Genomic DNA, 15730 nt, shown 5'->3' with positions numbered 1-15730 from the left:
TCATTTCTTTATTTAAAACAAAATAAGTTTAAACAAATTCTAAATATAATTTAATTTTAATTTTATATTATTATTATCTTCTTTCAGTTTTCTCATTTTTCTTTTTCTTTATACTATTTTTATAAAAACATTATTGTTTTTATCATCATTATTTATTGTTTTGATTACTGTTATTTTTATTATTATTATTGTTACTACTAACGGGTGATGCGGAAGTTATCGGACAAAATAAAAACGTCAATAACTTATTTATAAATAAAAAAACAAACTACTATTATATTTTTTTTAAATAAAGCATTTATCTTTTAATAAAAATATATTGTTTTATATATGAAAAAACACCACCATCTGCAATTGATCTCAATTTTGCTCTGACGCCTTTCATATGCGACTGTAAAAAGTTTAAATCAATTTCTTGTAGTTTTAGTTTAATGCGATCAATCAAAACTTGCTCTGTTGAAGCTTGCCAATCTCCCTCGTAAACCTTCTGTGCCAAATGTCCCCAAAAATTTTCAATTGATCGTGCTTGAGGCACATTTGGGGGATTGGATTCTTTATCAACGTAATAGACATATTGGTCCATCCAATTTAGAGAATTTTTAGAATAATGAGAACTTGCTAAATCTGGCCAAAATAAATAGTTAAAGTCTCCATGATACTTGTGAATAAATGGAAGAAGTCGTTTTTCTAAACATTCATTAATATAGATTGATGAATTGATCGCTACAGCCTTGGAAGTGCGAAACAATAGCTCAGACATACCACGGTCAGATATGGCTATCCACATTAATAATTTTTTTGGAAATTTCTCTTTTCCTATAAAACGAACACTTTCAGGGCATGTCTTTTTGTTGTTTGTGTAGTATCCAGAATTTCCAGGCATGTTGTCCCTTGCAAAACAAAAGTATTTTTCGTCATTGATGACTAGAAGCGATTTTGTGTTATAGAGTTGGTTAACAAGTTTACTGCTTCTTTTCTTTGCCCTTATGTGTTGTTCAATAGTGTATTTTGGAGTCTTTTCACGTTTTCTATATTTAATATTCATTTTTTTTTAACTGACGACCAATTGCCGATTGATTTACACCAAATTTAATACCTATTTTTCTCTGACTGACCCCTTTTTGATTGTTGACAAGTCTCGTTAATTCGGCTTTCTTATCTCTAGTCCAGGATGTCGGACAACCAGGGTGCTTTCTATCAGAAAAGATTGAACAGTTTCAAGTCTTTTTAGGTTATCATATATTGTACTTCGAGCAAATCCTTCCTTTTCAAAATGATTTACGATTTTTTTTTTTAATATTAGGTTTATTTACAAAAAACATTTTTAGTCGCTTTCGAAAAGATTCTCATTCAGCTGCATTTAACCTCATTTTAAATAATGGTGTTTCAAATAATAAAGTTTATATTTTATAGAACGTTTATGCCTACGCATAAAACCACAAAAACTAATTATTATGCTCAAATAATGAAATTAGGATTTGTCTGATAACTTCCGCATCACCCGTTAAAAACTGTGTTACATTATGTCTTTTTATTTCAACATCATCAATAAAATTTTTAGACAAACTTCGGGATAAATAAGCTTTTTTTGAGACTGGGTGGAAAAGAACCCAATTTGTTTTTTTAATGTTAAGAGTTAGTTTGTTGCATTTAAACCATTTAGATATACTTTTAAGTCCATCATTCATAATATAGAAGAGTTTGTAAATGTCATTATCGGAATAGAATAAGTTAGTGTCATCAGCAAACTGATAAATTCGAGGCTTTGTTTAGGTTGTTTATATTAACTAAGAACAATAGTGATCCCAAAATGGAACCTTGTGAAAAGCCACATAAAATATTAAGAAATTTCTTTGGATGATCATTATTGCTGAAAACAAATTGTTTACGGTCGGATAGATAACTTTTGAACCATTTTATAACTTTGCAATTTATTTTATAATATTTTATCTTGCGTAGCAAAATTTTATGATCGACAGTATCGAATGCTTTCGAATGGTTGATGAAAACACCTAATCTATATTTAGACTTTTCAAAAGAATTAGAGATTTCACGTACAAATTGGATAACTGCATGCTCTGTGGAACTATTTCTTTTAAAGCCGAATTGATAGTTGTATAAAAAATGATTAGAATGAAGATAATTGTATAAAATATTTTTGAAAATGTGGAGACGACAGAGATAATTACTGATATTTGTTTGATCACCTTTTAAAATTGGAGTAACTTTATCAATTTTTATTTGTTCAGGAAAAACTCCTTGACGTATAGATGCTCAATAGACTTTAAATAGGATATCTTTTAAGTATTCTATGACTATATTACTGTCATCTGCTCCTGTTGATTTATTTTTTTAAAGAGTTTTGAAAGCTTTTTCAAATTCTTGAAAAGATAGCTCAGTAGATAATTTGTTGGAACCAGTGCAATTATTCACCTGTATTAAAAAATCTCTAATGTGTAGCATTTGTACAAGAAACTTTGTTTGCTAGTTTTAGACCGATGTCGACAAAGAATTTATTAAATTCATTAGCTATAGCTAGAGATGTTCGGACTGATTGACGTTTTTCTGTTCGCCCTTGTTCGTACGGTCCGAACCACCGAACCGGTCGAACACGAGCAACAATAATTTTGTCAAACAACCCGGACAACTCGGACATCCCAAACACCGGATAGAAAAACTAATGTCGAACCGAACACCGAATGATCACCGAACAGTCATTGAACTAAAAATCTCGAACGCGGTCGGACGTCGAACATGCAAAAAAATGAAAAATAAAAAATGACTCAAGAATCGGACAATTTTTTGTTGTTGTTGTAATTCTTCATATTTATTGGTATTTCATATTTACAGTTTGTAGTAATTTCTAGTACAGATTTAAGTGAAGTATATACCGGTAGTAAATTAAAAAAAAAAGTTGAGTAAGTTTTCAATAAGTTTTCTTAGTGTTTTTGGCATTGAAATGGCATGTAATTTGAAGAGCAAAGAAAAATTCATCCAAACTTCTGACTTGCCTACACCAGTAGTTTTCGCTTTCAAAAGAACAGAACCACTGGAAATTTGTTCATTTAAAACTGCATTAAGTTCAATGACTTCATCTGAAGTCTCGTAGATATCTTTTATAGCACGCGCCATTTTGTATTTTTGTGTAATAAGTTCTCGAAAATGTGTAACAACTAATATTCACCAATATCCTGTAGTCCAAGGAGAATGAAACTTTTAAAAGTCTTGAAATAATTTAAAGCTGTGGTGAATAATTTGGATTAAAATGGAATAAATTCAAGAGAGATAATAATGCTGAACAAGTCGTACAACCGAACAGTCGAACACTTTCGGAAAAGTCAATCAATTTTAATCGATTTGGCCCAGAAATGCCGGCCCGGTCGGACGCCGAACATGGCGGCCATAAAAAAGTCGGACAATGGCGGACATCGGACAAAACATTCTTTAATCAGAACCGAACATTTCGATCACGGACACCGTTGAATATTTTTCAATTGAAACCAATCAATCATCTTGTAAAAATTTTTTGACTCGGTCGCACATCGGACACAATTTGGCCCATGTCCGACCATCTCTAGCTATAGCTCTTGATTCGCATATATGTTTGTTATCAACAATAATTGTTTGGGGGAGGTAACCTGAGCATCTTTTTTGTCAACCATTAATTGTATTCATTATTTGCCAAGCGCGTTTTGAGTTATTTTTAAATTTATCTATGAGTCTTGAGTAGTAACTTTTTTTTCAAGTTTTTACGAACTTTTTCAAATAGGTTTCTTTATATATTTTTTCATTTGCAGATGAATTTGTTTTAAGATACTTTATTGTTATAAGATATTTAAAGCTTCTGTTTTATTTTAGATGATTTTTTAAATCCCCTGGTCACCCATGGGTTGTTTATATTTTTTGGATTTAATGTTTTTACAATGATAGGAAAATAAGCGTCATACACGGAATAAAATGTTTCAAAAAATTTATCGTAAATTTTGTCTACATTATTATTAAAGTTAATATGCATCCAGTGTAGGAGGGATAATTGGTTTTTAAATTGTTTTATATTGGTTTTGTTAAAAGTGCGTATTTTAATTTTATTTGATTTGGTTATATTTTCAGAGTTTGATTTAAGCAACAAAAATATATAGGAAAATGATCAGATATAACAGATTTTAGAATACCTGTTTGGATATCATTGTCGGATATATATGTTGTAATGATATTATCAATCAAAAAGTTTTTTGTTACTCTGGTTGGACGATTAATTATAGGGATTAATCCAGTTTTGAAAAAAGAATCGTAAAAGCTTTTAATTTTATTATCTTCACTGTATAGAAAACAATTCATAGAGCAAACTTCTATATATATATATATATATATATATATATATATATATATATATATATATATATATATATATATATATATATATATATATATATATATATATATATATATATATATATATATATATATATATATATATATGGGCAATTCCATTTTTAACTTACGTTACACGCGCAACAACTTTATCAAATATTTGCATATTTCAACTGTAAATTAAATTTTTAGCTGATTTTAATGAAAGCTGTCAGTCTAAAGAATAAAACAAGCTAAAAAGTCTGGCCAAAAAAGGGCGAATTTATTACCGAAAATCCCACTTAACTTACGTTACGCAGAAAATAAGGTAATAAAAGTGTTGCAACTTTTAGGTCAAATATTTGCGAAACATTAATGCGGATCGTGTTAGAAATTTTTACAAGATGTTGAGAATTCAATACTTATTACAATTATAAAAAAAAATTATCAGAGGTGACTGGCTCACGTAGGAGTATTTGACGATTTTAGCTGGCCAAAATTATTTTTCTCTTTTTAACAGCTGAAAACTTTACCATATGACAAGAAATTGTAAATTAAATGTTTTTTGTACAAATCCAAGCCAGTGGCGTTCAATATAGGGGAAAGATGGGTACTTTAGGGATTACATTTTATTCTATTCAATAGGATTTGAGGAAATAAAAGATATATTATTTTTCAAACTTTATTATGGTAAATAGCATACTATATTTTGATATTTAATTAGATTCCACTTCGTCATTGTTAGAATATTCTTCATTTTCGTTGTTTTCAGTGTCGGAATCTTGGACTTCTCCAGGAAGAAGCAATTCCACAGCTTTTTTTGAAAAAGGCTATGTAAGTTTGTGTTTCTTTTTCTCAATGCTGGACAACAGAGGGTCGGATGTTAACAATAACCTATTGATGATACCTTGGTTACAATCTTTTCTAGAAAATTTTCTAGCATAGCTAAGTCTGTTCCAGAAACAAAAAATTTCCCGGAAATTTTTTGTTTCTGGCTTCGGCAGCCTCTTCCGAAAATTGCCCAATTGCCAAAAGCGCATTCCCTACTATATCAGGACCATGTACTAAAACTTTATGCAGAGTTGGAGTCATTGGACACCAGGGGTATAGTTCAACATAAAGTTTTGCAGTATCCAAAGTATACTGTCTGAACTTTTCTACATCAATCTTGTGGCCACTGGAAATTACTTCTAGAATAATTTTCATTCTGGAAATTAAACGGAAGTCTACTCCAGTGATATCTGCAGATGTTTCCGGGTCGTTGAAGAATCTCCTGCTTGTGTTGCCGTTATTGGTATTCCCAAATCCAACCTTAGGTATGTCGACAAGAATGCCCATTTTGCTCTTGAATTCATCTTGGATTTTCTTTTTCCTATCTGAGATGAGTCTCTTCTCATCTTCATTCAGCCTTTTCTGCCATTTTTTTACAGGCAATTTATATGATAGGTGAAGTAGACTTTCGAAACACCGTATTCTAGCATGCAGAATGGATAGTCCAAATTTGTAGCTGCTTTGATTGTCAACACATGTTCTGTCCAAATCATTAAATTGTCTTGATGTTGCTCCACAAATATAACATCGCATGGTCGATTTAGTGGTGGTTGCTGCGTTACAGACTTTTCCGTCAATCATAGTTAACATCATCACATGTTCTACTGCTATTTCTTGAAGTTGAGTTGGTTTCAAGCCTGCAATTTTGTTTTCCATGTAAGCAATTTCTTCAGCTATTACATCAGCAGTTTCTTTTATGAACCTAATTCGAATTGGCCTGCAAAACCTTTGAGACGATGGTGTAGGGTTTTGCCAGATAACCTTTTTATTTACTCCACAAGTTAGCTGTAATGGAACCATTGAGCATTGAAATATACTGGCATCAGAATTAGAGTCATCCTCAAACTTTTGATTAAACTGTGTCTGCTGGGAGCCATCACAACCCCATTTCGTAGATAATTTCATATGTTTACGCCCACTTTCCGTTAGAGTCTTGATAACTTCTTCTAAATACAACACCAATCTTTCGGCTGTATGGTTTAACAGACTTTGTAAGTCTACTTTCTGTGACTGTGAACGAATCAGGATCAGGATAGCATGTTTTTTTTTCTTCGACCAAAATACTGTAGCAGGGCCATTGCTTCTTGTCACTTGTACGTACGATTTCATATTGAGATTTTGTTAGGCCTGCGTCAGTAAATATTAAAAGAGCCTCTAACGGTGTCAATGATTTTTTTGTAGGTTCAAGACTGCTGCGATAGGCTTTTTTATACTTTCCCGCTCGTTAAGGAGATGTTTTAAGATCTTTGAGGACGGTTGCAGCACTTCTTTTGCCACTTATTGTCAAACAAGTTTCAGCTGCAAAAACAATAGCTTCTGGTTCCACATCTTTCCTGAGCTGTTCTGTTTTTCTCCTCTTTGAACGTTCACTAGAATCGACAAAACCTTTTCTTGGTCGTCCTGCTGATGATGGAGTGGATGGGGTATCCGGTATTTGGAAACTCCCTTACACCCAAGGGCCATGCTTCTTAATAAATATTTCATGAGTTCTGGATGAAGACGACCACATTTTTCTAAAAATAGCTTTCAACCTCGACATTTGACGCTTGTATATTGTTTTTAGTTCTTCGGTATGTTGATTTCTTGATAACAAATTTTGATCAGCTAAGTCCATTTTTTCATTGAAATTTGGAGCCTCCTGCTGCTGAATACTATTGTAGAAATCCAAACGAGAGATTGTTTGCATTTCTGATGACCCATCTAGAAAAAAAAATAAGTTGAAAAATTCATCTTGGACCCTGATGTGCTTAGAACATGATTAAAATTTAGATGGCATCAACAGGCAGTTGAAATTAAGATTTTTAAATAGCTAGTGGTATAAACTCATAGAAAAACGAAAAAAACTAAGAGGGTTTCATTGCGCACTACAACTTTTTCACTTTTAAAGTCAAAATTTACTTTAAAATTCGTTAAAAAAATGCTAAGTTTTATGGTACATAACTTTTGTGGTAATTAATATTTCAAAACGGTAGTAAGAGTAAATAATGTACATACCTGTCATAGATTCATCCATGATATAACACTGTAAAACTTCTGTTGTAAACACTTGTACACAGCTTCAATAAACACCACTAAAATTGCTCGTAAATAAAATGAACCACGCAGATATAGATCGGATATTTAACTAGACCGTGTAGTTCCAATTACTACTTTTATAACCAAACCATTAACTGCTCATTAAGTGACCATTATCGAGAGATAATAAGGGTAGGTAATTAAGTGGGTACGGCCACTTTTAATAATTCCAACTTTGGCCAGCTAAAATCGTCAAATACTCCTACGTGCGGCTAAGAAAGATATACTTGTTTTCTTGATACTAGGTTTTTAACTTACGTTACATCACTTACGTTACCTTGCGATTATTTTCGTGGAATTTTTATATCTATTATTTCGTGATAGATTTTTTAGAGTTATGTAATAAAACTCATTCATTCAAAGTAATTAACAAAAGTAATTTTCAATAACTGGTGACTCTCTACTGACAGATTTTTTTGTTAATATTAATGAAGTTTTTAAATTAACACTTATTTTCCGAAGCGCAAGAGCAACTTAAAAAATTACTTTTGGTATGACAACTTTATTAATTTTTATTGAGTTATTCAAATAAGAAAATGTTACAGTTATTCGAAAATTTTACTTACGCTTTTAATTTTTATGTGCCGGTTTAATTTTTTAAAATGGTGCTAACTATTTACTCTCCCTTGCTGAATAAACGGGAGGTGGTGGGGGTCTTAATAAACGGGAGGGTCGGAAATTTTTCTAAAATCTAATAAACTTTAATAATAACGTTTAATAAAACGGGAGGGTCAAAGTTTTAAAAAGCTTAAAATATTTTTATTGGTTGGTTGTTCATATTTTCATCTAATATTGAGAGAAATTTTTTCTCAAAATAAAAAAATAAGAAAATATTTTATATTGCTTCAAAATTATCAAACGGCGGGGTAGGGGGGTCCTAATAAGCTCCGAGCATTCGGAAAAAAATTAAAAAATTAATAAACGTCCCCTCTTGTTTATTCGGCTGGCGAGAGTACATTCAAATCTTTTAAAAAGATTTTGACGCTAAAACTGCTCGAACAATTTTGAAAACACCAAAGTGGATAGAATCAAAGTATTTAATTTCATTTGGTTTCAAGAACGTGAAAAAAAGTTTGTTTGCTGTTGGTTGTTTTGTTTTATTTTTTTGGGGGGAGGGGGGTGCTGAAATATGCGACAATGATTAATGAGAGAGGGGTGCATGTATATCTGATCGTTTGTAACTGGAGGACTTTATAGACGCCCCCTTAATTCCATTTACAAACCATTTGTTTTAGGAAAACAAAAATATAAAGTGAATAAGAATATAATTTAAAATAAAAATGGTTACATCCTTTTATTTGTTTTAAATACTAAATACGTCACGGTGAAGTTTTTTCCGCTATAATCTGGCTCTTACCGACATAAAAGTAGTGGGATTTAGAGATATCTTTCACTTTTTTGGCTTGCCGGATAATTTGAGATAGTTTGAGTGCACAATTGCGCGCTGACTTTTCTTCCTCTGACAAATATAGAACTTTGACATTTATGTCTTGAATAGCATTCACAAAATTATTAGCTGATTGGATTTCAATTTATTCCAGACATTACTCTGTTGGTTGCCAAACGCTTTACAGTAGCCCCAACGCCATCAACAACTCCTTTGCCGTGCATTGCTGCAAAAAAATGCCAAAATATTATTCTATTAAATTTCTTTTCAAAGTGCATTATTGCGCTCATCACGACTTTATTTTTAAACTGCGATGTAGCATTATTGCTAAAAATGTAAATTTCTTGGGTATTAAATTCCAATAACTTATCTAAATTTGCAATTAAGGAGGTCTTTGTGTGATCCAGAGAGTCAGACGCAATGGTGAAAGTTTTAAGGTTTTTTGCCAGATAGCTGCAGTTAAAAAAGAAATTTGATTTTGGCCATAGTGTGCTGCTTGAGGCTCATTCTGACTAAAACACTTAAAATTTTCTGCATAGTCAACGTGAATAGTAGCAACATTCAATGATGGATTCATGGATTTAGTAATGCCTAGTTTAAAACATTTAGATTGGTTACCCTTGATACTGGCATGAGTTGTGAATTTTTCTCTCATACTCATAATGTGAGCAATCAATTCTTTACCACTTTCAAACTTTTTAACTTTTTCGATTTCAGCTTAACGCTTTTCATTTGGTTTCTGCCATTGGTACCAACTTGTTTCAAAGTTAAGGGGTTCAATGGTGGCCAGGAATTGCTGGAAAAACTTTAGATCTTTGCATTTGTTGTAGAAACAATCATTTAATGAGTCCTTACGAACAAAATTGTATAACAAAATATATATATATATATATGAATATATATATATATGCATAAATATATATGCATATATATATATATGCATATATATATATATATATATATATATATATATATATATATATATATATATATATATATATATATATATATATACGCAGTACCGGAAAAATTATGGATTCTAAGAATTGTCACTAAATTCCATTAATTAAGGCAGCCTTTAGTGGTTAAAAAGTTTTCAGTGGTCAATGATATACTTTTGTTTTAATGATATACATATATATATATATATATATATATATATATATATATATATATATATATCTATATATCTATATATATATATCTATATGTATATATATAAATATATATAATAATGGGACTATTTTATTGTCAAATAAAATCAATTTAGGTTTAGTTTTATTAATTTTAGGGTCATTTAAGTGCTAGACAAGAAAAGTTGCGTAAATTCGGAAATATGTTAATTCGAATTTGCGTCACTTTTTTTACTCTCTGTGGTGTTCGATGTACTTGGACTCTACAAATTTTAAGTTTCAGTTCTGAAAAAATAAAAAAATAATTGTTCAGCAAAATCTTTGACATTTTTTTTGGGGGGGGGAAAAGAAAAGACATGAGCCCTAGATAGAAAGGACAAGTCTGTTTTGTGGAAAAATAGTATTATTATCTCCATGTTTTTCCGAACCGAGAAAATCAAGTTCAACGTTTTAAACGGACCTGCAGATTAAATAACATAAAAAACGCAAACAAAACCGATTTGTAATAATTACCTATACATGCTACCACAGTTTCAAAGAAATTGTATTAAAATATTTAAATGCAGGTGTCTGAATTACTACGCCCTGATTTAGAGATAGAACAATGTAATACACACTTATTTTAAAAAATACAGTGTTATTTTGTTCTATCTCCATTTTCTGTTAAAAAATATAATACAAGCTAGTATTTTTTATATATATCATGGCAAGATGATTGTATATTTTGGCAATTAAAGTACTGTAAGGTACATATCTGTTTTATCAGAAAAAAATCTTATTTTACACTAGTGAACAAATAATATAAACACGCTATTTTGTCAAAAATTTAATTCTACAGAGAAGATAAGTAGTATATTATCTAAAGTATGTACCAAGATCTTCACAAAATAAAACTTTAGTTATAAGTTCTAAAAGCATTATAACATTTATAACAGTTATAGCAGTATATAGCAGTTATAACATCTAAAATACATTGCGCAACATCTAAAATAATTTTTTTTTTTTTTTTTTTAACATCTTCGCTTCCAACAAGGCTGCAAGCAGCCACTAATTAAAGTTGGAAGTTACTGAAAAAGAAAAGATGAAGATTGTAGAGCAAGATAACGATTGACGGACGACTTAAAAGATTGCAAATTATATGAATCAGGAAAGCAAGATGAAAAAAGCGAATTCCAAAGAACTGATGTTCGAGGAAAAAAAACTAGACGAATAAGCGTTTTTGGAGCACTTAGGAACAGTCACAGAAAGAGGATGACACTTAATTGAATGACGAGTAACACGATAATGAATTTTAGTAGATGGCACAAGAGACGCTAGCTCTTTAGAGCAGTGCCCATTATAGTATTTGTAGAAAAGAGAAAGAGAAGCAACATTACGACGATGTGATAATGGTTGGAGGTTGGCTGCAAGAGCAGGTCCAACTATGTTTACAATGCGTTTTTGCACCTTGTCTAAAAGAGAAAGGGCATCATTAGAAGATCCGTCCCAGATATGGCAACAGTATTCCATACAAGGCCGGATTTGAGATTTATAGAGATAGAGAATAGAATCCGAAGTAAGAAAGTGACGAGCTCGATAAAGAGATGCAACCTTAGCAGATGCTAATTTTGCAACTGATTTGATATATGGTTTCCAAGAAAGACCGGAAGCAAGAGTTAATCATAGAAGATGAAGAGTAGGAGACTCATCGAGTACATCACCGTTCATAAATACAGGAAGATCCAAATTATTGCGACAACGATTGGCTGAAAAAAAGTTTTATCTGAATTAAAGTTCACCAGCCACTGTGAGCCCCATGCTGTAGCAGAAGTGAGATCCTTTTCAAGCTCAAATGCCCCCTCCAAGCAATCAGAGGGTGTTGGTTTCTTATCACGACAAGAATAAATGTTAGTATCATCTTCAAACAATGCCACCTTAGGTATGAGAATATCTGGAAGATCGTTAATGTAAATTAAAAAGAGTATAGGGCCAAGGATAGAACCTTGAGGAACCCCTGAAGTTACAGAATAAGAAGAAGAGTGTTGTCCATCGAAGACAACTTTTATGCTACGATTGGAAAGGAAGGATTCAATGATCTTAAAGATGTTGCCGGATACACCATAAGAAAAAAGCTTATGGAGAAGACCAGCATGCCAAACTTTATCAAAAGCTTTTGAAATGTCAAGAGCGATGGCCTTAACCTCTCCACCTTCATCTAATGCACAATAAAACCTGTCAGTTATTACTGTTAGCAAATCAGCTGTAGAACGAGAAGATCGAAATCCATATTGATGGTCAAAAAGTAAGTTATTAGATTCAAGATGAGAAATTAAGTGTTTGTTAATTAAAGACTAAAAAGCCTTGCTTATGATAGGAAGAAGACTTATGGGACGGTAATTAGACGAACTAGATCGCTCTCCAGAATTTTTGAAGATAGGGATAACAGATGCTGCTTTCCAGCAGGCTGGAAAACAAGACTCTGATAAGCACTTGTTGAATAGTTTTGAAAGTATAGACGACAGCTCCGGAGAACACTTCTGCAAGACAATAACAGGTATGTTGTCCGGGCCACAAGCTGTAGAAGAGTCTAGGCAGGAAATCACTTTAGATACAGATGCTGGAGTGATATGAATGTCAAGCAATGGATCAACCTGTTTGTTGACAATATCAGGTAGAACGCAACTAGTGGAATCAAGAGATGATATTGATGAAAAGTTTTTAGCAAACAATTCGGCTTTGTCTTTAGGTGAGGTGACAAAGTCTGAACCATACAAGAGAGGTGGAACTATAGATTTGCCCTTATTATAGATATTATTAAAGATTCTCCAGAAGTCACGAGAGCCTAATTTTTGAGATGAGATACGAGATTTCATGACCTGAGAATAGCAGGTTTTGGCGTTAGACAAAACCTTTTTACAATTGTTTCTAGCAGTAATAAACAGACGTCTGTTTTCTGGAGAATTGTTTTGCTCATAAATATGGAAGTAACGGTTTCGATTGACAATCGCAGCAGCACAGTGTGGGGAAAACCATGGAGGAGAGCGAGGCTTGACCTGGAATCGTCGAGAGGGAATAAAAGATTCCATGCCAGCCTGAATCCACGAACTTATGTAAGAAGCACATTTGTCGACAGGAAGACGAAAGATTTCTACCCAAGGGCCATCACGAAGTAAATCACGAAAAGAATCCCAGTCAGCTTTACTGTAGTTGTAAGAGGTTCGATAATAGGGGGATTCAGGTGATGAAGAAGTATGAGATATTAGTTTTAGAGAGATCAAACTGTGATCAGAAGAACCTAAGGGTGAATGTGGAGAAACTGAGCACTGACTAGGATCAGAAACAAGACATAAGTCGAGTAGAGAAGGTAGATGATTCGGGTTGTCAGGAAAGCGAGTTGGAAAGTTGACTATTTGAGTTAGGGATTGAGAAAGACAAAAGTTGTGGGCTTTAATGCTTGCAGAGTCACTGACAATAGAGCCAAGCCATTCAGAGTGGTGAGCATTAAAGTCACCGACAACAACTATATTAGCTGATGGATAAAGAGAGAGGCTTGGTCAATATGATCAGAAATAACGTCAAAAAGAGTGCATTCTTGAGATGAAGGAGAGCGATATAGAACAAAGAGAAAGGCAATAGAGTGAAGTGGTGCTAAACGAAAGCACATGAAAGAATAGTCTCTGGATTCAAACCTAGTTTTACGACAAATGGGTGAATTTTTACGAATGTAAATGCCCAGGCCAAGCATGTGACTATTGGAGTCTTTACGAATTAGAAGAAGATAACCATCAACACTAAGATCACAAGATGAGACAGCCGAACTCAAAATAGTCTTACAAAGAGCAAGTAGATCTGGTGAACTTTGAAAGAGATATGACTCAACAGAAGAAAAGTTACTTCGAAGACCACGAATATTAGTGAATGATAGGTTTAGAGAACTTGGTGATGATGATGGTTTTTTGTATTTTATAGTTTTTGGTACTTTATTCATTTTTAAATTAGATTGGAGAACTTGACTCAAAGCATAGATAGTACTCAGAACACCGTTTAATAGCCCAAGCAAATGGCTCATTACTACTAATAAACCCTAAGCCGTAACAAAGGGCTCCAAATGTGGCCTCCGCAATGCACACCAAAAGTAAAAACAGGGACGCCATCCATGCGCAACATGGCACTGTTAATACTTTGATATTTTTCAGCTGTTAATGGAATCAGCCTCTCTGAGAGCTACCACAGAGTTCGGGAAACCTGACTACCAGCCGGCCTCAGAACCATAAAACTGAGTTTTAGAGCTGTACCCTCATTAGGAGATAATAGAATGAGTTGCCTAGTCATAAAATCAGAGACACAAGCAAAACCCATGCATTGAGTCAAAAAGATCCAACATTCATCCTAAACTGGAAACAATGTATTAAAAATACATCTGCGCCATAAAAATACAGTGCACAATAAAAATAAATAAAAATACATTGCACAATAAAAATACATTGCACAATAAAAAGATATCTTAAAGAATAATTAGTTAACCAGCACTTATGATTAGTCCATTAAAAATATAACATTTCAGTAAGAAACCCATTTAACAACATAACATATAAAACATTATTATTTTGACAATAGAATAAATTACTTCAAAACACTCTTATATAACGCAATATTTACAGATGCTTTATCTGGATTTGGGAAACAATCTTAAAATTCAAATGTTTGAAATCCAATTTTAGACAGAAAAAAAATATATTTTTTAAAGAGCAGGAACTGCTCTTATTACACCAAGGAGACTAAATATTTCAACAGCGAGTGCTCTATTAACAAAAATATATAGCAAGTATAATATATTGCTAACAATATATAGTAAAAAAAGAATGTTTTGAATGTATTGCTCCAGCTCCATCAGAGAAAAATTTAAATGCTTTATTAGAGGGAAAGAGCTAGATATCTTCCAACTCATCACGCTTTTAATTGTGAAGTAATTTGCTTGGGTTTCCCACACACACAAAAAAATGTCTAAACGTTTGAAACCAATATGTATACTATTCCAGACAACAGGCGTTTTATTTTCTAAACACCAATATACTTTCAACTCAAAATTTATATTTTTATTGCTATGATGAAACTGTTGGACACAGATGGTCTGATGATATATGCTCTATGCTGCATGATTTATGCTGCATGATTTTAAGCTATCAATTATCTCAAATGTAAAGGATTTGCAATTTATGTGCTAGGCAAAATATAAAATAAAAAGTTTTAGATTAATTTTATTATCTAGTTCATAAAACTGAAAAACTTGACTGCATTACTGTTTCATTACCAATTAGAACTCTGTCACATTTTGTATAGGCATGTCACCTCTAAAGAATATGACAAAAACATGGCCATTGCAAAATCAAATCAAAAGTTTCTGGCAGAAACACTAGACGATCTCACAAAAAACCATAATAATTCAATATTATATATAGACATGATACAAGAAAATTTCTGAAATTTGCAGAGTTTCAAAGCCAAACTTCTTAGTTGTTTGTTCATTAAAGACATGTTCACTTAGAGAAATTGAAATATTAAAGGCTACTTAAAATTTAATTATAAGGGAAACTGGAAATATTTAGTTTTATGTGTGTTACATCCCATATGTTTAGATCAAAGATCGAAGTGCCTGATAAACTGAAACAAGTATACATAGCTCTGTTGCCTCTTTTTTGTTAAAAATTTAAAGACTTATTGAAGCTAAACATTTTCTAAGTAAGACATTATTTGA

General features: G+C 32.2%; 1 protein-coding gene across 1 annotated transcript; it reads right to left on the bottom strand.

Moving 5' to 3' along the window:
- Positions 1-298: 298 nt before the first annotated feature.
- On the bottom strand, positions 299-1045 carry LOC136074486 (uncharacterized). The gene has a single exon (XM_065786809.1). The coding sequence runs from the start codon at positions 1043-1045 to the stop codon at positions 299-301; it is 747 nt and encodes a 248-aa protein (XP_065642881.1).
- Positions 1046-15730: the final 14685 nt, after the last annotated feature.

Source organism: Hydra vulgaris, chromosome 01 (assembly GCF_038396675.1).
Source record: "Hydra vulgaris chromosome 01, alternate assembly HydraT2T_AEP".
Lineage (NCBI taxonomy): Eukaryota > Metazoa > Cnidaria > Hydrozoa > Anthoathecata > Hydridae > Hydra > Hydra vulgaris.
This window is presented reverse-complemented; position numbering and strand designations above follow the sequence as displayed.